Source organism: Leuresthes tenuis, unplaced genomic scaffold (assembly GCF_036924035.1).
Source record: "Leuresthes tenuis unplaced genomic scaffold, fLeuTen1.0.hap1 SCAF_16, whole genome shotgun sequence".
NCBI lineage: Eukaryota > Metazoa > Chordata > Actinopteri > Atheriniformes > Atherinopsidae > Leuresthes > Leuresthes tenuis.
Genome location: NW_027325370.1, coordinates 19,964,284 through 19,986,476, shown reverse-complemented (window position 1 = coordinate 19,986,476; position 22,193 = coordinate 19,964,284). Strand labels below are relative to the sequence as shown.

Sequence of the window (22,193 nt, the reverse complement as noted above, 5' to 3'; positions counted from 1 at the left end):
AGATTCAAATGAAAAATCTAGAGGATGTTAGTGTCCCGTATCCAAGGTGGGAGCCGAGCCCCAAAACTGAAGGCTCTTCCTCCCATCAACCCATCCTTCCATCCATCCATCCGTCCATTCATCCATTTTCGTCTGCTTATTTACTTACTTACTTATCTATCTAAGGTCAGCAGCAGAGGCAACAGGTTCAGGAGGGAAACCCAGACATCTCTCTCCCCAGGAACACTTTCCAGCTCGCACTGGGGGATCTTGAGGTGCTTCCAGGCCAGAACAAATAACTGAGCGTTGGAACAACGATGGCGCAGTAAACTGAAACCTCCTTCTGGCTCAGCTCCCTCTTCACCACAACGGACCGGAGCAGCGCCCTCATTACTGCTGACGAAGCTCCAGTCCATCTGTCCATCTCTTACTCCAACTCACCGTCACTGAGAAAAAGAATCACAGATACTTAAACTCCTCCCCAGGACTTCACCTTTTCCAGGTAAGAAATCCATGTCTTCTGACATTTATCATGTCAGTTCTCTTCCCATTCTAATCCTAGTAGATCAGAGTGCTGAGAGTGAATGGATAATTTTGGGTAATAAGCAGGAGCTTGGTCATTATGGGCTTTGTATGTAAGGAAAAGGATTTTATGTTCTGTTCTAAACTTCACCAGAAGCCAGTGTACAGTGAGAGGCCAAAACCGGAGAGATGTGATCTCTCTTGGGGGTACTGGTCATGGAATTACTTGGACAGCCAGATAAAATGGTTGCAGTCCAGTCAACATGTGACAAATGCATCGACCAACCACAGTTGGGGAAAAGACGCTCCTTATTTTTGTGATGTTTCAAAGATCCAGAGATCTCTTTAATGTGGGTTAAAAGAAATCTGGTCAAAAATGACTCCAAGGTTCCTTGAAGTCGAACTGGAAATGAAGATAATGCCATCAAGAGTAACTAAATCATTAGACAGTGACTCTCTGAGGTGTTTAGGGCCAAGAACAATGATGTTGATTTGGGAAATTACAGCCCATCTGGGTCCACATCACCTCAGTGATTAGTTTCACCAGGTTTCATTGATGAATAGAGCTGGGTGTCATCAGCGTAGTTATGGACATGTATGTCATGTTTCCTGATGATAAGCCTGCTGCTGAAATCCAGAGAAATGTTTCTCTTCCCACTCAAGTAAGAAATGCATAAAATGATTTGAATAAAAATGTGTTTTTGAGCTTGTGGCTGATTTAAATGATGGAATTCTGAAAAGAATTTAAAAAGAAGAACAGAACACGGTGAGTTCTAAATGACATTATGATGTCATAATGAGGCGGTAAAAGAATCAGGCAGATGTTTGATGGACTGTTTTCATTCCACATCCAACTCTGAGAGACAAACACACTTTTGAGACAAGAGTGATTGAAAGAAAACAAACACACGTTTTGGATTTAAGACGATTTGTGTTTGAAACTTCATTTTGAAGCTCAGAAACACTGACCTGAGATCAGACTGAAAATGTCTTTGCCGCTGAGCTCAGATTCCTTCGATGCATCAGGTGAGAGAGACTCAACTTATCTGAAAATGTGAAAAATCACTAAAACAACAGTAAATCAGGTCTTTGAATGCAACATCAGAGCAGCTGTGTCACATTCAGCTGTGTTCTGTTCAGGAAAGGATCATTACTGAGAAGTACTGATGAGAATGAACACCAGCAGTGTCTGTTACCCTGCAGAAACTAAGCTTCTAAAACAGGAACATAAAGCAAGAAAAGTCTGAGCTGTAAAGGAATATATTTTACAAAATATAAGTCACAAAATATAAATCATCTGCCAACAGAACAAGAAAATTTGACAAAAAACAAAATATTTTTAGCCTCACAAACCCCACAGATATCTTCAAACTAGACTTTAAAGATTAAAAACAAATACATTTGTCTTGTTACAAGCAATATAATTAAGATTATTTAAAATATATTCAGCATATGAAAATAACAAAATGTTTAAAGTGAGAAACTCTGACTTTGACACGGCAGTTTTGTCCTCAGTGTTGATCAAAAAGTTAAATAATTGAGGTATTTTTACTTTAAAGCATCAACTTACTGTGAATCAGGAATAAAATATTTTTAACAAGTCCAAATATCTTATTAAAAGGCATTTGATCCAAGTGAAATGCTCTGATATAAATGTGTTCCGGGAAGAGGAAATATCTTCCTTGATTGAAGATCTTTATCTTAGACTTCTGGTTTTGCCGTGCACGTGAGGCCAGTGTTGCTTTAACAGCTGCGTTCTCTTTCCCACATCTCTTCTAAATAAATAAATCCAGTGAAACGGTCAGAAAATCACCAGAACTTGACAGATTTCTGGTTGACTGAGACATGATTGGTGGCTCAGCTGTGTGTGTGTGTTTGTGTTGAGTTGACTGAACACACTGACTTCTCTGTCCACGTTCTCGTCTCTCCACATTCACACTGACAGCACCTGACATTCAGGCCAATCAAACTCTGCTCGGCAGCTCCTCTCGTTACTCCGTTCTGGAGTTTATTGGTGAAGGCTGTTTTGGCAAAGTGGCCAAGTGCCAGAATCTGGAGACCAAAGAGACGGTGGCCGTCAAGTTCCTAAAGACAGACGCTGACTCAGTCCAGGACATTGAGAAAGAGGTCAATCTTTGGACTCCCGTTCATTCTATGTCATTATTTAGCAGAAGATGCACCAGGAGCTGCTGGTATTTGTGTGTATAATCAAGGTTCTGTCCATTTCTTGTCTCTCCAGGTGTCCATGTTAAACGTCATCAGTGTCCTGAACCCAGACCTCTGTAACGTGGTGAACTTCTTCGAGCGGTTCCAACACATGGGGCAGACCTGTCTCGTATTTGAAATGCTGGACAGGAATCTCTTTGAACTGCTCCAGGAGCTAGACTTTGAGCCACTGTTTACAAATGTAATCCGCCCCATCGCTGCACAGGTTTGAATCATTGTAATATGAAACAAACATCTGCTGTTCTGCATGTCTGCTTCTGATCAGTTAAGGAAACATTAACCACACACAGCTGCATGTGGAGAAGATGAATGCTTCCTGTCTTGTTTTGTGCCTGCAGCTGTTGGCGGCCTTGGACGCCCTGAAGGGTCTCGGTATCGTGCACGCTGACATTAAACCCGACAACGTTATGCTGGTCGATGCTCGGGACCAGTCTCTCAGAGTTAAACTGATAGACTTTGGTAGAGCTGTTCCAGTCTCCAGCATCCAGCCTGGTCTGAGCCTTCAGCCAGTGGGGTACAGGTGGGTTCATCCAGGACGGCTCAGCTGTTCGTCTGCAGGAGCTGTGTCAGTCCAAACCTCCATGTTGGTCCTAAAGACATGCCAGCAGATTTCTTCATATTCAGCTCTCGTCTTCCCTCCTCAGAGCTCCAGAAGTCGTCCTTGGCCTCCCCTTCTCTGAAGCTATAGATGTGTGGGGAGTCGGCTGCGTCCTGGCCTTCCTCTACCTCGCTAATAACCTCTTCCCTGTCAGCTGTTACTATCAGATGGTAAGTCAGCTAGCTCAGGCAAATGTCCAGAACCAAGTGGAGCATCAGCTGGTGTGACTGTTTGTGCTGTCTGCAGATGAGGCGCATTGTTGATGTTCTGGGTCAGCCGCAGGACCACATGCTCCGTGCTGGACGATACACTCATTATTATTTCATGGAGGAAAAAGCAGCTGATGGTAGAAGATGGAGGCTGATGGTAGAGTGGCATCTTCTTGGTTAAAGAAGGTTAAATCTTTTTGTTTTAGAACACTTCTCATATTAATTTTTCCCCTTAGACACCAGAAGAATATTCAGCTGTTAGCCACATGAAACCCAAACAGCCCCGCAGCCTCTCTGAGCACCACGGCTCTCTGGATGACCTGGTGGATGTAGGTACCCTCTGCTGTGCTGTATGAGCTCACACTGAATCAGTGTCACTCTTTGATCCGTCTCTGAGAGCCCAGTTGACCAGACTCTGATTCCACTCCCAGGTGTATCCAAAAGAGGACGCAGCCGAATATGAGGACAGGAAGGTTTTCGTGGACCTCCTGAAATGGCTGCTGGACCTCGACGGGGATCAGAGAATCTCTCCCTGTAAAGCTCTGCAGCACCCTTTTGTCACGATGTCCCACCTGATCGAGCAGCCTGACGGCAGAGAGTAGTAAGTGACCGAGTGTCAGCTCACACTGGAAGCAGATGACAAATTAACGGACTGATCCTTTAACGATGACGATGTCATGTTTCATCTAGTCTGTTTGCATCCCAAATTCTGATGAGTGCCTGTCCAGCAAAGGTCTCAGCTGACAGGGTGAACACCACTGCAGCCTCTGGGTTTAATGTCAGAGGTCCACACTGTGGTACCAGTGATGACCCCCCGGCCAGCAGCTCACTGGATGGACGCACATCCACTGCCTGCTGCGGTGAGGAACGTCCTTCTGGTGGCGTTAAAGCAGCAGACATCTCAGTCTCATCTGAAAAACTGCCAAAGAGGATTCACAGATACTTCAGCAGAATCAGGGCTTCCTGTGGCTGCTGCAGAACAAATCAATCTCTCTGACTACTTTCAACAGTTTCTGAAGAGTCAGAAGTAAAATATACAGTTGATCTGTTGTTTAAAGTTTCACTCTGTAAGACACAACGTTCAAAGCCACCTCACTATTTAGTCGGTACAAAATGTTTAAAATCAGTGGGAACTATCTTCGGGTTTGGAGGTGAGACATTCTGTGTTGAAAGTCTTTGAAGAACAGTCAAAGAAACCAGATTTACACTTCAGAGTACAACATTAAAACTTCAGAGTGATGATTTATCACAGAATCGTTGACAACAGCTTGATGTGAAGTTAATGATAGCAATAATGTCATATGTACATACACAATAAAGAGAGCAGAGGGAGGAGTGGTGCATCATGGGAGGTCCCCCAACAGTCTAGACCTATAGCGACACAATTATGGTATGTTTCAGGGTCACCTGAGCCATTCCTAACTATAAGCTTTATAAAAAAGGAAAGTTGTAAGCCTAATCTTATAGGTAGAGAGGGTGTCTGCTTCCTGAACCCAAACTGGCAGCTGATTTCACAGAGAGGGGCCTGATAACTGAAGGCTCTGCCTCCCATTCTACTTTTAGAAACTCTGGGAACCACAAGTAAACCTGCAGTTTGGGAGCAAAGAGCTCTGTTGGGAAAATATCCAACTATGAGATCTTTAATTTATGATGGAGCTTGGTCATTAAGACTTTTATATGTGAGGAAAAGAATATTGAATTCTATTCAAAATTTAACAGGAAGCCAATGAAGAGAAGCTAAAACTAGAGAGAAATATGATCTCTTCTGCTACTCTAATGTTGCCTAAATTAGTGATTCAGAAAAACTGCTCCATGTGTTTGTTATTTCAAGATTGGACTACTGTCATAACTATTAATAGTAGATATTAAAAGGTGAAAGAAGGTAGTCCTAGAAACCGATTTCATATGTGAGTCACAGGACAGATCTGGGTCAAATATAACTCCAAGGTTCCTCACTGTAGTACTCAAAGCCAAGGAAATACCATCTAGAGTAACTACTGGTATATAACTGGACAGTTTCGCCTTGAAGCGCTCAGGTCCAAAGGCAACAACTTTGCTTGTCTGAATTTAGAAACATAAAGTTCTGAGTCGTCCAGGTCTTTATGTCTTACAGACATGCTTGTTGTCTGAACAACTGATTGGTTTAATCTGGTTTCATAGATAAGTACAGCTGAGTATCATCAGCATAGCAATGGAAATTTATGCCATGCTTTCTAATAATGTTACCTAATGGAAGCATGTATAAAGTGAAAAGAATTGGTCCAAGCATGGAACCCTGAGGAATCCCAAAGGAAAGCTATTTTAAATCTTAAATCTATCAGATAGATATGACAAACCATCCTAATATGTTTCCTTTAATCCCAACATGTTTAGGAATAAGTTGTTCTAACAGAAAAAGCACAGACAACGGCCAACTGACAGTTTTTCCACGACATAATGCAGCATGGTTCACTTTTTCTGGTTTTCCATTGTGGGCAGTACCACATACTTAAACTTACTAATACCTTTTTATGGTCCTACCTTGGCAGAAGTTTCAGGTGAAACTATATATCATCATCTTTGGATGTAAACAATGTCGCTGCAGTAACACGCTTCCTTGTTCAATAAAGTATTTTTAAGTTTGTCCGCAGTTTACAACAAAAATCACAGATATCTTATTCACTTCACTAAAGACAGTGAAATATCCCCTTAAATGCCTGGAAATGGTCTGGACACCACTCTTTCATGGAAACAAAAGGCAAGGCGAGGCAAGTTTATTTGTAGAGCACAATTCGTACACAAGGCAATTCAAAGTGCAAAAAGCCAGAACAATAGTGCTCTTCTCAGTTGTCTGTTGGTGTCAGGAAATTCTTAAACTTCCCTTTGCAGTGTGTCGAAATCAGTAAAAGTGAAGCAACTTAAGACTTCTGTTTCCAGTCCTGAGTCAGAACTCTAAAAGTAAACTGTTTGAGTCGTACTTTTCTTTTTTTCTTAAGATGTGTAAATCATGCAGTATTGTAATGAAGTCTGATCTAGTTCTGCCTCATGAAGCTCCAAGAATGAAAAACCTTATTCATTGCCAAAGAGACATTTTATTTTTGCAGTGTAAATTACAGAGGAAAAATAACAAAATGATTTACGAATTAGATTAATGGATTATTTTTGAAGAGTTGCTTTTTGATTTTCAATTATTTGAAAAAGAATTTCAGGTTCTGATCCATCTGACCACAGAGCAATTTTCCACTTTAATTTTTGATTTTGGATCATGTTCACATATGGCTTCTTCTCTGCATGATAGAGCTTTAATCTGCATTTGAGGATGTTACAGTGAAATGTGTTCACAGACAATGATTTGTGGAAGTGTTCCTGAGCCCATGCAGTGATTTCAATGACAGAATCACGTCTGTTTTTAATGCAGAGCTGCCTGAGTGCATGAAGGTCGTATACATCCAGGACCAAAGCATTCCCAGGCCATGGGATAATCCCCCCCCAGAGAGTTCTGGGTCTGCCCCGGGGCCTCCCCCCAGTTGGATGTGCCACAAAATCCTCCAAAGGGAGGCGACCAGGAGGCATCCTAACCAGATAAACCACCTCAGCTGACTCCTTTCTATGTGGAGGAGCAGCAGCTCTATCCCTCATACCTCCGGATGGTGGCGCTCCTCTCCCTCTCTCTAAGGCTCAGCCCAGCCACCCTCCACCTTTTTCTGGCTAAGAACCACAACCTCAGATTTGGAAGAGCTGACATTCATCCCGGCTGCTTCAAATTCAGCTGTGAACCGCTCCAGTGCAGCTGAAGGTCGTGGCTTGAAGGAGCCAACAGTCTCCAGATTCTGTGAATTACACTGAGAAACATTATTTTAAAATGATAAAATAATTCCACAACGCGAGTTACATTCAGGTTCAGATTGCTGAACCTCCGCCCATCTTTACTTCTGAGAGACTCCGCCTCTCTAAGTTGCTTTTTTTATACCAATTAACCTGATGAGTTGCAGCATGTTCCTCCAGCTGTTTCTTTGTTGTTCCACCTACTTTTCCAGCCTTTTGTTACCCCCGTCCCAACTTTTTAAAAACTCTTTCATGAAATACTTGAAAACGTTTCACTTCCAACATTTTTAATGTTTTCTATGTTCTATTGTGAATAAAATATTGGTTTATAGGATTTGCAAAACGTTTTTATTTAATCTTTACATGGTGACCCAACTTTTTTAGAACTGGGATGACAAACGTTAGTTCAAAACGTGAGATATTTGACAAACTTTTCTGTAAATTTCATGCAACCATATAAACAAATGTCGGTTATTAGGATGACTCCTACAGACACGAACACCAGCGTGGTGGTCCAGAAAGCAAACAGGTACACGGTTCTGTTGCAGTATGGTTCTGCAGCTTGTGTGTTTAACTGCTCTCTGCTGGTCTTCTTGTTGGTGCTACTGAGGGCCCAAGTTTGAATGTTCCCTAAAGTCAGGTTCTTGTAGATCCTCCAGGTCTGGTTTTGGATCAGACGATTCTGGTTCGCTGATATGAGACTGAATTTGCTGTCAGGTGCAGGAGTGTTGATACTGGTGATGGAGCTGTTGGAGCCTGTGGTGTTTTTGTCATAATTAGGTGGATAAATGGAATAAATCTGGTAACTGCCTGAGAGAGGAGAAACAAAATGAACAAACATCATGAAACTTGGAATATTTGGGCTTTTACGTTCTTACTTTGAGAGAAAAACATTCCAGTACAGCGTCATATTGGTAATAACGTGACTAACCGAAGAGGAGCCAGGTGAAGAAGAACAGGGACAGCGTGATGATCCACACGATCCAGATGGTGTGACTCTGAGCTGCCGGACAGAGAAGCGTCGGCAAAGCAAAGGAAGCCATCATCATCAGGGCTCCAATCCCAGACACCATCACATACACTGGGATAAATGGTGCGACTGGACACTCATGTATGTACACTGTACCTGTTTACAGAGGAATTTGGAATACTTGTCTCATCATAGTGTTGCGTCATGTCAAATACAGTATGATGCAAAAGTCTTTTGCCACCCCTTATTTCTTTGAATATTCCCAGGAAAATGAGAAATAGGTGCAGCAATTTACTGAAACAGGGACAAACCCAAATGTAGATACAGTATATGAGGAAAAAACAGAGTTTGAAGAATTCTAAGAAGCTTTGAAGTGAAAATTTGGTCTGAGCACCTTTATTCTCCAACACAGCCTGAACCATCTTAGAGAAGCTTTCTGTCATTTCTTTAAGGAGTCTTCAGGAATAGTTCTCCAGGCTTCTTGAAGGACATCCCAAAGCTCTTCTTTGGATGTTGGCCGCCTTTGGTTCCGTTCTCTGTCAGATGATCCCACACTGCTTCAATAATGTTGAGGTCCAGGCTCTGGGGAGGATTCATTCCTCCATAAGACCTGTTGTCATGTTTTAAGTTTTCTTTTGTCATGTTTTCAGGTTTTTGTCATGTTTCCAGGTTAATTTCTTGTCATGCTTTTTCCCCTGTCACTTAGCTTCACTCAAGTCACCTGTTTTCTGTTTCACAGCTGCACCTCGTCACCAATCACCTCCCCAGTATTTAGTTTCCAGGTTCACTCACATTCATCGTGAAATCCTCACCTTACCTTCATGTTCACGTGTTTCACAGTCTTGTCAGGTCAGGTTTTTGCCCCTTTGCCTCACGTTATTTATTCATAGCCATAGTCAAGTTTTGTTTCATAGTTCATGTCAGGTCTTGTTTAGTTTAGTATTTTGATATCCGGCTCAGCCGCGTCCTTGGTTCTTGCCTTGTGCATTTTGTTTTGTAAATAAATCTGTTTTTTTTCAAGTCCGCATTTGGGTCCTCCCTTCTCGCACCACGAACCTGAAGGTCCAGATGCATCTCTCAGGTCCTGTGTCAGGTCTTTGCTGGAGTTTTTCCTCTTTCTTGATGACATCACTTTCAGATACTGTTCATCTGCTGTGTATAGTTTTTTTTTTTTTTTTTTTTTTTTACGTCTGACACTTCTTCTTTTGTCCTTCACTTGTTCAGTTTCCTCAGATGTTTTAAGGACACACAGCACACCATGCTGAAATATGTCAAGTTTTCAGCTAATAGCTCTTTGGGAAACACCTTGTTGCTGCAAAAATTCTATTTTCTGTCTGTCAAACTGTGTTATCTTTGGTGTTTTTCATAGATGCAACTAAAGTAATGGAAACAAATGTCTTTGTGACAGGCTGCTAGTAACGAAGTGCCTAAAGATACAATTTAGAATGGCTTCTTTGCTAATTTCTCTGTTATGTGTCGACACAACACTGGTTCATCCCTTGAGTTCTGAGCCTTTTTTCTGCTTGAATGAGTCATGGGTCACAGTTAAGTGGCTTAACAAAGAAAAAACACATTCCTCTGAAAATGGCCAGGTACAAGAACTGGACTGAAAATTAATGAAAAAGCAGCCAATGTCCAAAGAAAAACTCTGAAAGGCCTTCAGAAAGCCTGGAGAACTATTGCTCAAACTTGTTGAATTATTGTTGAATTTTATTTTTAACATGAGGTGCAAATGAGGCTAAACACAAAACTGCATTCAAGATCACAATTCTGTTTCCTGGGCAAGTGTCTCGTGATAAAAACTAAGATTAAATCAATAATTTAATTCCTACCACTGTATATTCTGTGCTATTAGTTGTTGTTGATTTACAGAACAGCAAAGGGGGAATTAAACCAAACACATTTCAGTTTGACACCTTTGAAATTCTCAGAACATTAAAAAACAACTTACCTATCTATCTATCTATCTATCTATCTATCTATCTATCTATCTATCTATCTATCTATCTATCTATCTATCTATCTATCTATCTATCTATCTATCTATCTATCTATCTATCTATCTATCTATCTATCTATCTATCTATCTATCTATCTATCTATCTATCTATCTATCTATCTATCTATCTATCTATCTATCTATCTATCTAACATTTGATGATTGATTGGATCAGGGGGACGAGTGCTCTGCTGTGATTGGCTGTCAGTTTCACTTCCTCTCTTTGTCACGTGATCAACACAAACTGCGTCTGCTGACACAGTGACTGCTGTTTTCCTTTCTGTGAGCCTCTCCCGGAGCGGCAGGTAAAAACAACTGATTTATTGTTTTAATTCCGCTCTTTCTGAGTTCAAACTCTTCGACACTAATATTTAAAACGTCTTCGTTACACTCTGTAATGTGACTTAAAGCACAGGCGTCGTTTCTTCGTTTTATTTGAAGAAAAGTGAAGTAGAGTCGCAAATCTTTGATTGGATTACAGTTTTAAACCCGAAATGTTTCTATCTGTGTTTGGTTTAACAAATATTCAAAATACGACGACAGGGCTCCGTTTTTTTTTTTTGCCCTCAACAATTATATTTTAATCATAATTGAACAAAGGAAACTGAAAAACTAACGAAAACTGTGTTGTCATGACACTCGATATTATATTACTTGGTAATAAACCCATCCAAAGTGTTTGTATTGTCAACAAATCTCGTGTCTATGACCAGAACAATTAGACTGTTCTATATATTATTACATTGTGTCATTATTGATACAATATGTCATGTGTTGTTCATCTGAGGTTGAATTTACCTCAATTCAAGACCTGATAAAGACTCTATTTAAAGATTTTACAGATATAGCAGATATCTTTGCATGCAGAGATTCCTGTACTTAATTCTAAAGTTTTTTTCTCCCTCACAACAGTCCTTTTGCATATAATGTACCTACAGTATCCCAATCCCAATATGATATTAAATTTACCAAACAGCCACCCATCACAGCCTGTTCGACATAAGAAAATCTTTTTTTAAAGGAACCATGTCTGTGGTGAAGCTGGAGGAGTGTCGACAGCACATCAGGGCACAGCTGGACAACGTTGTGGACTTTTGGCTCAAACACTCTCTTGACGCTGTACATGGGTACTGCAGTTACACAGCTATACAACTGCTAATGTGTGCGCAGCCTGTATCCTTGTGATGGATCTCTTTGGTTCTTGTTTCAGGGGTTTCTTCACCTGTATTGGGCGGGACGGGAAGGTTTACGATGAGCTGAAGTACGTGTGGCTGCAGGGCAGACAGGTTGGTCTCCGTTGTGACTGTTGTTGCCTAAAGCATGTAAATCACTCCATGATATGTGCTCATCATTGCTTGTTTCTCTCTCAGGTGTGGATGTATTGTCGCCTTTACCGAACCATGGATCGGTTCCGCAGGCCTGAAATCCTGGCAGCAGCTAAAGCTGGTGAGTATGAACACAGCTCTTATTAGGATGAAAATGTCTGGACAGAACATTCCCAGATCCAGATCATTGGGAACATTGTATCCATATCTTGGATGCTTCTTTCTGTCCCAGCAAACAAAATCAACTTCTGCAAATGTGGCCAGTATGATTAAAGAGCCTTTGTCTTTAGAAAAAGCGAGAACATGATAAAGTAAAAGAGAGACTAAATTACTAAATGTGGCCCTCTTGGTCAACAGACAGATCCACGGTCATTTCTTCTTCCGTTTCCATCCATCTTGTGCTTCTTTCACTAACTTTGGTCCAGAAAAGGATCTGGACCATCTGGATCATGTTCAAATATGGCTTCTTCTCTGCCTCATAGATCTGATCTTTAACCTGCATTTGTTGTGAACTATGTTCACAGACAGTGATTTGTGGAAGTGTTCCTGAGCTCGTGCAGTGACTTCCAGGACAGAATCAGGTCTGTTTTTAATGCAGAGCTGCTGGAGGGCCTGAAGGTCACAGACGTCCAGGACTGATGTCTCCAGACATTATCTTCTGCTTATCAGAGGTCTGGTCCTATTGAGCTCATATTTTTCTGGCATTTTACAATTATTAAGGTCCAGCTCTGAATTTTCACACATCCACTGATTTGGAACAGATGGTGCATCACACTGTTCTTTGTTGACTTTAGTCATTAATGACAGTTGAGATAATGTTTGCTCTGTTCTCACCTCTGATAATTACTGAGATACAGCAAAGTGCAGCACGTAGTTACTGTTGGAGAAACGCTGAATCGTTAAAATGTCACCTGACTGGGAGCTAAAAGCAGCCATGCCAGTACATTAGGAAAGCACACAAGGAAACATAGGCATTTTATCTGAGGTCAAAACATAAAAGTGAACGAAGTAGAATATTTTTGAAAAAAGGAATCCCTTATAGTCATGTCTTCTGACCCTCTACAAGTGTTAGATGACACATTTATCTGCAGATATCACCCCATCTGGCTGTATTTACTAGTTTAAAAAGTTCTGCATGGTGTTTTTAATGCAAATAAAAGTATAATCTAATCATTTGGAAATGATTGAAACCCATTGTTTGTTTGAAAATAGTACCAAATGATTTGAAGATTTTGAAACAAAACTGCATGCTACCAGCCGGAAAAGTTGCTTATCTTAGCAAGACAATGCCAATCGAAATTCTTCACATATTTATGTTTTTGTGTTATGTTTTCTCCACAAGTGAACTACTTTAAGAAGTGGATTAAGGCATCAGTGTTGCTCTAAAAAAATTGCCCACACTGATACGTCTGATAATAAATTAACGTGACACGGATGTGTTTGCATTCTAGGAGGAGCATTCTTGAGAAAGTTTGCTCGTGTGTCCAGCAGCAGTTGTCAGTGGAAATGTGCCTTCTGCTTAACAAGAGATGGTAAAGCAATCAAAGTTCAGAGGACCATATTCAGTGAGTGTTTCTACATTCTGGCCATGGATGAACTGAGCAGGGTCACTGGTGACAAGGATATGCAGGTATGAGGGGATCTATTCAAATACAGAAGAATGATAAACTTTAAATATACTTAACATATTTGCAAGCTGCCTTCCTTAGTAGGCCTCCAAAATTCAGCATTAATCAGTGTTTCATCTGCAAAAAAGCTGTTATCAGTGTTGCATACGTCTACAAAGAGCTATGATGAGCCCAGTGTTGACCTTTGGGGAACACCACAGGCAACAGAAGTGGCACACTTCAAAGTGGAAATGGAACACATCATTAGTACCCACAAAATTGATATTACAGTACTGTTTAACAGTCCTAATCCAGCCCTCATTTCTTTAAATTTTCTTTCCAAGCTTTCCAGATTTTCCGTAATCTTTTAAAGTGGTCCTGATCAATAGCTCTCCAGGCTTTAAAGAAGGTCTTTCAGAGTTTTTCTTTGGACACTGGCTTCTTTTTCACTCATTTTGTGTGCATTTTCTTTGTTAAGCCACTTAACTGTGACCTATGAATCATTCAAGCAGAAAAAGGTCTTCTAACTCAAGGGATGAACCAGTGTTGTGTCGACACATAACAGACAACTTAGCAAAGAAGCCATTTTAAATTGTATCTTTAGGCACTTTGTTACAAGCAGCCTGTCACAAAGACACATCATTTGCTCCCATAACTTTAGTTGCGTCTGAAAAACACCAAACATAACACAGTTTGACAGACAGAAAATAGTATTTTTGCAGAAAAAAGGTGATTCCCGAAGAGCTATTCGCTGAAAACTTAACTTATATCTCAGCATGGTGTGCTGAACAAGTGAAGGACAAAAGAAGAAGCGTCAGACCTATAAAAAAAAACTATCTACAGCAGATGAACAGTATCTGAAAGTGATGTCCTTAAGAAAGAGGAAAAAATCCAGCAAAGACTTGACACAGGACCTGAGAGATGCATCTGGACCTTCAGCTGATCCATCTACTGTTGGCCCAAGCCTCATCAGAAATGGTCTCCATGGAAGGGTGGCTGTCAAGAAGCCATTCTTAAGGAAGGGAAACAGGGAGAAAAGGCTGAGCTATGCCAAATGACACAAGAAGTGGACTGAAAATCGGTGGCAACAGGTCTTATGGAGGGATGAATCCTCCCCAGAGCCCAGACCTCAATATTACTGAAGCAGTGTGGGATCATCCTGACAGAGAACGGAACAAAAGGCAGCCGACATCCAAAGAAGAACTTTGGGATGTCCTTCAAGAAGCCTGGAGAACTATTCCTGAAGACTACTTAAAGAAATGACAGAAAGCTTCTCTAAGAGGGTTCAGGCTGTGTTGAAGAATAACAGTTTCATGTTTGGGTTAGAAAGCACAACTCCACTAATTGATTTTTTAATTTGCACAATTATCACACCATCTCTGACAACCGCCGCTCTGCTGTGTTCTAGATAGAGGCCGAGCAGATGATGGAGCAACTGATCTACTGGGTTCAGGTGGACCCGTCAGGCCTGGGTCGGCCGCAGCTTCCAGGAGAGGCTCCCACCAACAGTATGGCGATTCCCATGATGCTGCTGTGTCTGGTGCAACAGCTAACTGAAGGCAGAGAGCAGGAGGTGGTGCAGAAGTACAGAGAGCTGGGAAGCTGGTGTGTACAGCAGATTCTACATCATATCCAGGTTTGTGGATGCAGACAACTCCACTGATGCTCTGACTATCCAGAAGTAGATCATTCATGATGTGATTTAAAAGCTAAGCTAAGCTAAGATGGGGTAGATTTGAGAATCTACCAAAGGTTGAAATTGCTTGAAAGTAATGTTTTTGTTGTATCATTTGCAGTTTTTCTGCATTCACAGCAGTTAGCTTTATTAGCATCTAATTAGCATCTGGTTATTTCAGAAAAGCGCTTTCAGGGCTAATGTGCAGTCAACTGTAGCATATTAGGGAGATGCCCTCCTCTCTAGGCTCCTACAATTTAGCACAGATCAGTTTTTCATCTGCAAAAAAAAATGTTATCCATGTTACATATGTTTATAGAGACTTAAAACGGGCCCAGTGTTGAGCTTAGGGGGACACAATAGGTTATTTTCCTAAAAGTTAGCATCTGATAAGCATCTGGTTACTCCAGAAAAGTGCTTTCAGGGCTAATGTGCAGGACATTGTAGCTTAGAATTAATAAGTCATTCACATACAGTTAAAGTTACCACCATCTACTTTACAGTACGTGTGTGCTTGACTTACATGTTTTAACTTTAGACAAATTGGAAAATATTATGATAACTTGTCGAACTACCTTAGCTGCTAGTGAATTATATGTCAAAGTTCATCAGGGCAAAAGCTACGGTCATTGGAAGAATTGCATTGATCAGTCAGATAAATGTCACTGCACATTCCTGATAGATTGGACACAGTCTGCCTGTTGTATGCAATCTCTTGTTACCTTCTCATTGTTGCAACATAATATATAATAGTCTTGATAACTTCCAAGATTAGCAGAATCCCCTCAGTGACTGCCAGTGATGTCAGTAAGCATTTATAGTCTATACAAAGGCACACAATGGGTAACCATTCCCCCCTAACTCTACTCAGTATCTTGTAGCCTTACTTACCTTAATTGAGGGGTAGACACTACTGGTTAGACACTACAGATTTATGTACACGCATTTGAATAAGATACTGTAAAGTCACTGAAGAATGTGGTCTACCAAACATTGGCGCTTTACTATAAGGTCCCACCACAGCATTTCAGTCAGGTTGAGGTCTGGGCTTTGACTGGACCATTGCAACACCTTGATTCTTTTCTTTTACAGACATTCTGTTGTAGATTTGCTGCTGTGTTTGGGATCATTGTCCTGTTGATGACCCAGTTTCAGCCAAGCTTTAGCTGTCAGACAGATGGCCTCACATCTGACTGTAGAATACTTTGGTATACAGAGGAGTTCATGGTGGACTCAATGACTGCAAGGTGTCCAGGTCCTGTGGCTGCAGAACAAGCCCAGATCATCAGCCCTCCACCACCGTGCTTGACAGTTGGTATGAGGTGTTTGTGCTGATATGCTGTGTTTGGTTTTCTCCAAACATGACCAAACATCATCTCCACTTTGGTCTGGTCTGTCCAAAGGACATTGTCAGAGAAATCTTGTGGTTTGTTCAGATGCAGCTTTGCAAACCTGAGCTGTGCTGCCATGTTCTTCTTAGAGAGAAGAGGCTTTCTCCTGCAACCCTTCCAAACAAGCCATACGTGTTCATTCTGTTTCTAATTGTGCTGCCATGAACTTTAACATTTAACATGTTAACTGAGACCTGTTGAGTCTGAGATGTAGCTCTTGGGTTTTTGACCTTGGGGTGAACTTGCTGGGACGTCCACTCCTGGGAAGATTGACAGCTGTCTTAAATGTTTTCCACTTGTGAATAATCTTTGCTGATGTTTTTCTTCCTTGGCGTTATGTTAACATGCACCTGAATGCTCCACACTAGCAAACTGACAAAACTGCTGCTTTTATAGAGGTGCTCAGACTTGATTTTCACCCGGAAAATGGTCCAGAAGTTTGTTGAAGTGCTGCTTTTAAAGCTGTTACCTTTAACTTTATCATGAGGTTAAGAGGCTGATCGTTTTATATCTGCTCTGTATTAGAATATTGTTCTGTCAGCTGTTTAACTCTTTGTCTGCTCTTTTAACCTGTTAAAGAGAGCTGGCACAGCTATTTTAGAGAACGTGTCAGTGGACGGGGCAGAGCTGCCGGGGTGTCTGGGCCGACTGCAGAACCCAGGTAACGCTCCGCTGATTGTTGACCACGAAGCATAGTCAGTGGCTGTGGGAGAATCAGTCGCACTCTTTTCCTGTTTTTAATTGCTTACCTCAGCATTCGTCACTCTTGTTTGGTCTTCCTCACATGCTTCCTTTCGCTGACTCAGGCCATGCCCTGGAAGCAGGCTGGTTCCTGCTCCAGTACAGCGCAGAGAGGGCCGACGAGGAGCTCCAGAGGACTGCCATCGACAAGTTTGTGGAGCTTCCTCATCAGTGCGGCTGGGACAAAGAGCACGGTGGCCTGTTCTACTTCCTGGATGTGGACGGTCACTGTCCAACACAGGTTAACCACACATCTGTACACATGTGGATGCTGTTGCATTTCACGTCACAGTTTTTCCTATAATGTACTAGATTAGACAGATATGAGTCTAAAATAGTTTGTGTGTCTGCGTAGCTGGAGTGGAGCATGAAGCTGTGGTGGCCTCACTGTGAGGCTCTCATAGCTTTCCTCATGGCTTACAGTCAGACCAAGAAGCCAGAGCTGCTGGAGAGATTCTTTCAAGTTTATGAATACACCTTCAGCCACGTGAGTTGACATGATACAGTAACACAGCTGTGCTTTTTCATCCCTTACTTTAACCCATTAAGGCCTGAGATACTGAGAGTTGAAACGGTCTCCTAAAACTAGGGTTTTTTGAAAAACTAGACAAAGATAAGAGAACAAACCTTTCTATTTATTTAAAATGATTGACTTTGACCAAATGTCTTTTTAATTATGACAATTCTGATTCGACTCTCAGATATTGCTTCTAGTTTTAATGTGTTACACATTTTTTTTCCAGCAGTTTGGGAAATAAACTGCATTTTACTGAGTTGGTATCCAGATAGCAGACAGTTGGAAACATCAAGCCTGGCTTGTAAAAGTAAAACTGTTTAAGCCAGATTAAAGTAAATGATAGAAAACCAATCCTTTATAACTGGAAGACAAAGTCCCAAATTAAAACTATGTTGCTTGTAAACTTCTCAGAATGTAGTATTTACATTTACAAACTGACGAACTGATGGACAGCTGAGGACTCTTCAGCATTTTGGGAGTTTTTCTACAGCATTTCTGATTCTCAGCTTCTGATTTTTAGCTTTTAGAATAGGATGAGAACAACAATCCAGATCTCTTCAGCAGGCTTTCTGTCAACCAGCTGAGCTGCTCAATCAGCACGTTATCTTCAGGTTAACTTAATTTTTATTTGAAAAATATACTCACAGTACGAGAATTTTTTTGTCATCAGTCCTCTGCCTGCACTTCCTGTTTTATTTTGAAAGGTTTACCCTTGTGTGTTTTCTGTTGTCTGTGCTTCCTGTCACACCTGGTTTTCTTTTTACTGGTTGCCACACCCTATTCTTGTTTTTTTTCCACCTTCCTCAGTAAGTATTCTCCAGGTTTTCCTTTGTTCGGTTTCCTTTGTTTCCCCGTTGCCTTTTCCTTCGTCCGCCAGTCTTTTTTTCCCTGTTACTTTCTGTTAATAAGTTGTGCTTTCAAATCCTCATTCTCTGGTAATTCTGCATTTGGATCTACTTTTTACCTCTCTTAACAAAATGAATATAGTCCATTTACAGCTAAACAGCTTTGTTACATACTTTTAGGTAATACTTTTTCATGCCTGCATTCACTTAAAAACCCAAGGAACTAAGGGGCTAACTGCTGTTACTTTTAATTCCCAAAGGAATAAAGTGTAGAATAATTGGGTGATGATAGGTCCAACTGAGCTGATGGTTCATTACACACCGAAAAAAGACAAGAGAGACTAACAGTCACAGATACTCCAGATGTTTGTGTATAAGAGTCTTAAAGATGCTGCTCTCTCTAATGACGTGTAATAAGCTGCTGCATGTCTTGGCCCTTTAAATCCTAAGAGTTGTTTTTTCCTGGTTGAATTAAATTGATAATACTGCAGGCCAGATGTAATGTGGAGTGTGTGTGTGTGTTTCTGATTCTGTGCAGTTTCCTGATGCTGAAAGTGGCGAATGGTTTGGGTATTTGACACAAGAAGGGAAAGTAGCGTTGGATTTTAAAGGAGGCCCCTTTAAAGGTAAGAACAAAGTTGAAGATTACAACTCTTGCTAAAACCCTTTTTTATTAAAAACTGTACACAGAGTTGTTTATTTTGAATTTGAAATAGACAAAAGGTTCCAAAAACAGTTGGCACAGTGCTTGTTTATTATTGTTACACCACTGCCTTTTTTTAAAAATGCTTTGCACAACTAAAACCGAATACAGCTCCCACTGGATTTCTGACAAATATTTGGTTCCACGGGATCCCAGTCTCAATGCATCCCTCTCGACTGAATTTATCTGACAAATGAGCTGTGATTTATCGTGACAAAATACAGAAGAAAGGCTCCAGACTGTCGACATAATTCAACATCGTATCCAGAAGTAAATACAAGATAAACCGGCAGTAAAAACAGAACCTAACATCATTCTTAATTACTTTCATAGACTCGCATCAACACGGGAAAAAAGTAAAGTCTCAAAGTGTGTAACTCATAACTGAGCAGGTGGAAACAACTTCCTAACTCATGTTCCAGTCTTTCTTTCAGACCAACTGATGCTGCTTCATGTTTACGAAGTCCGGCTTTAGTCTTCGTCTCAGCTTCATTTGTTAACTCCCACACTCAGCATGTATTCGTGACACAAAAATATTGTGTTAGTCTGACCATAAACTGACTTTTAAGTGCATGTAAACATGTTAGTCCGACTGAAACTGGGCAAACATCTGGATGTTGGCCTAACACACCCAGACGATGCATTTGGGACTCCAGTATCACTACTGCATGTGCACTCTCAGCTAGACTTAAGCTAGCTTAGGCGCTACGTAAATTCACCACAACAACAGCCAATGTCACGTTTTAAGTTTTCTTTTGTCATGTTTCCAGGTTAATTTCTTGTCATGTTTTTTCCCCGTCACTTAGCTTCACTCAAGTCTCCTGTTTTCTGTTTCACAGCTGCACCTCGTCACCAATCACCTTCCCCAGTATTTAGTTTCCAGGTTCACTCGCAGTCATCGCAAAATCCTCACCTTACCTTCATGTTCACGCCACGTTTGTTCACTCTTGTCAGATCAAGTTTTTGCCCCATAGTCTTGTCATGCCTTATTAATTAATTCATAGTCTTGTTTATTTATCCATGGTCTCGTTTTGTCTAGTCTTGTTTAGTTATTTTTTTCACAGTTAAGTTTTGATATCCGGCTCAGTTCTTGCCTTGTGCCTTTTTTTGTTTGTTTTTTATTTTTTTTCCGCATCTGGGTTCTCCCTTCTCGCACCACGAACTTTGACAGCCAATAACAACAAATTAGCACAAGGAACGGTGCATCTTTTGGTAAAAACTACAAATGTTCAATAAATATTCAACAAAAAGAGCCTCGGATACTTAATTTAATGCAATTTTATCATGTTGTTACCTGATGTAATATGTATCATATTAGAGATACTTTTGAATAACACTTTATCATCAACGTAATGTATGTTGCGTGACAGTAATAACTGAGCAGAACATATTGGTGGGAGTTAATTGAAGCATTAAGCAGACCATTTGCATTGAGGATTTTTTTGTAGTCGAGTTACTTGAGGAATTGATTCAGCCCTGCCAGGCGTAACAGGTCAACCAGAAAAAGCCCCATGCTAACAAGCTGAAAAGAGGTTTAGAAGCAACTATGGGAGCGGAGTTGGACATTCTTTGAGTCGGTAAACCAGTTACTCTCCCCTGCTTGTATACTGACAGGGAGAGTAGTTCAGTTAAATGGCTCAATTCAGCGATAACTGTAACTACTTAAATACCATCGACTGAAGACATTAATTGGAATTGAAGCGCTTGATCTGCAGGCTTTATATAACTTTTTGTCCCACAAATGCAGCAGCACTCTCAAAACTTCTGAAAGCAGATGATGATGTATAAAATTGTTGGAGTTTGCCCTTCGGAAGGCGTTTTAGTTTATGCCGACTGACTGTCTCTAAGGAAAGTTTATTTTTTTACTCATTTGTAAAATATTCGTGTGTTTCCTGTCTTCTTCAGGGTTCTTCCACGTGCCTCGCTGCCTGTACATGTGCGAACGTATTCTGGACGACCTGCTGGATAAAAAGGACTGAAAACTCTGATATCCATGTTCTCTTAAAGGGGTTGAATCTGACTTGAGCATGTGTGCACTAAATCACTCCATAAAAAAAAAATTTCAAGCAAAGTTGCACAAATTTTATATCATTTATGGCTTTACATGTTTCATCTCTTAACAAACATCCAGTCACTGAGTAGTTCATGAAAATTGGAAGTCAGATTACAGCAGTGCTGCTGAATAAAATGTTGACCCTCTGTCATTTTTTCCTCCTGGTCAGACTGTATTTTGCACCTGCCTAAAGTCCTATTTCTCCCTCTCTGTGGAACATCCTTTCACACGGAGCCTTTCTGAGCTGCTCAGTGACTCAGATGTCCAAATAACTCCAGGATCGGTATCAGAGCTAACAGCCATTCAACTCTCCCACTGCCATCTACATACCTTTTAGATTCAAATCTTTGCTTGGTTGCATGTCTGTGAGGGGTGAAAACAACTCCACACAGAAACAAGAAAGACCCAAAAGGAAGACCTTTATGCTGCAAGCTGACACTTTGATTCCCATCAACACACAATCAAAATGCTAAAATGTGCCTTCTCCGTGAATATTATACAGATATTTATCCTCTCTTTATATTCATTCCACTTTATAATTACTCTACTTATTTTCTAAAGTACAAGAATGGCTGTTTTGATTTTAAAAAAGGGAACCATAATCCAGTTATGCTACGAGTGACAAACTGAGCATCTGTAGATGTCAGAAAGTGAATTGTTCTTTGAAATGTTACAACTTCTGATTAAATACGTCATATTCATATTCTGTCTTTGTACTCTTTTGCATTGAAGTGTTGGGTATTCAGTTGAGTTTATTTATTACACCGTACCTCATCTCAAGGCACTTTTATGGGAGTCTGTACCTGAATGACTTTAGGCAGTAATGTAATTGTTTAAATGTCAAATATGAGATCGCTTCATACTTAGAAGGTGTTTAAATATTTGATGCTTTGATGTTTTAGGAGTGGTGACTCAGTTGTGCTGCTTCCTTCTCGGCTTCATGGTAAAGCAGACCAACAACAGCAACTACCACCCAGCTTATTTTAAAGGTTTATTCTTTGTTTTTGTCATCCACTCACTAAAATCAAA

General features: G+C 40.7%; 2 protein-coding genes across 2 annotated transcripts; both read left to right on the top strand.

Moving 5' to 3' along the window:
• Window positions 1-1,487: 1,487 nt before the first annotated feature.
• LOC140271196 (homeodomain-interacting protein kinase 1-like) lies at window positions 1,488-4,531 on the top strand. The gene is made up of 9 exons (XM_072366309.1): window positions 1,488-1,527; window positions 2,447-2,628; window positions 2,741-2,932; window positions 3,066-3,247; window positions 3,372-3,495; window positions 3,572-3,691; window positions 3,771-3,863; window positions 3,966-4,135; window positions 4,225-4,531. The coding sequence occupies exons 1-9, from the start codon at window positions 1,488-1,490 to the stop codon at window positions 4,529-4,531; spliced, it is 1,410 nt and encodes a 469-aa protein (XP_072222410.1).
• A 6,005-nt stretch (window positions 4,532-10,536) lies between these two features.
• On the top strand, window positions 10,537-21,865 carry renbp (renin binding protein). The gene is made up of 11 exons (XM_072367335.1): window positions 10,537-10,612; window positions 11,329-11,434; window positions 11,518-11,593; window positions 11,678-11,753; window positions 13,084-13,262; window positions 14,648-14,875; window positions 16,885-16,966; window positions 17,112-17,287; window positions 17,402-17,533; window positions 18,947-19,034; window positions 21,017-21,865. The coding sequence occupies exons 2-11, from the start codon at window positions 11,334-11,336 to the stop codon at window positions 21,088-21,090; spliced, it is 1,212 nt and encodes a 403-aa protein (XP_072223436.1). The 5' UTR covers window positions 10,537-10,612; window positions 11,329-11,333; the 3' UTR covers window positions 21,091-21,865.
• Window positions 21,866-22,193: the final 328 nt, after the last annotated feature.

Excerpts from the sequence above, each read along its gene's own strand:
- LOC140271196 (XM_072366309.1), top strand. The coding sequence starts at position 1,488 with ATGTCTTTGCCGCTGAGCTCAGATTCCTTCGATGCATCAG. Across the intron at positions 2,933-3,065 it reads TCCGCCCCATCGCTGCACAG|CTGTTGGCGGCCTTGGACGC; the intron begins GTTTGAATCATT and ends TTGTGCCTGCAG. Across the intron at positions 4,136-4,224 it reads CAGCCTGACGGCAGAGAGTA|TCTGTTTGCATCCCAAATTC; the intron begins GTAAGTGACCGA and ends TGTTTCATCTAG.
- renbp (XM_072367335.1), top strand. The coding sequence starts at position 11,334 with ATGTCTGTGGTGAAGCTGGAGGAGTGTCGACAGCACATCAGGGCACAG. Across the intron at positions 11,435-11,517 it reads TCTCTTGACGCTGTACATGG|GGGTTTCTTCACCTGTATTG; the intron begins GTACTGCAGTTA and ends TTCTTGTTTCAG. Across the intron at positions 11,754-13,083 it reads CCTGGCAGCAGCTAAAGCTG|GAGGAGCATTCTTGAGAAAG; the intron begins GTGAGTATGAAC and ends TTTGCATTCTAG.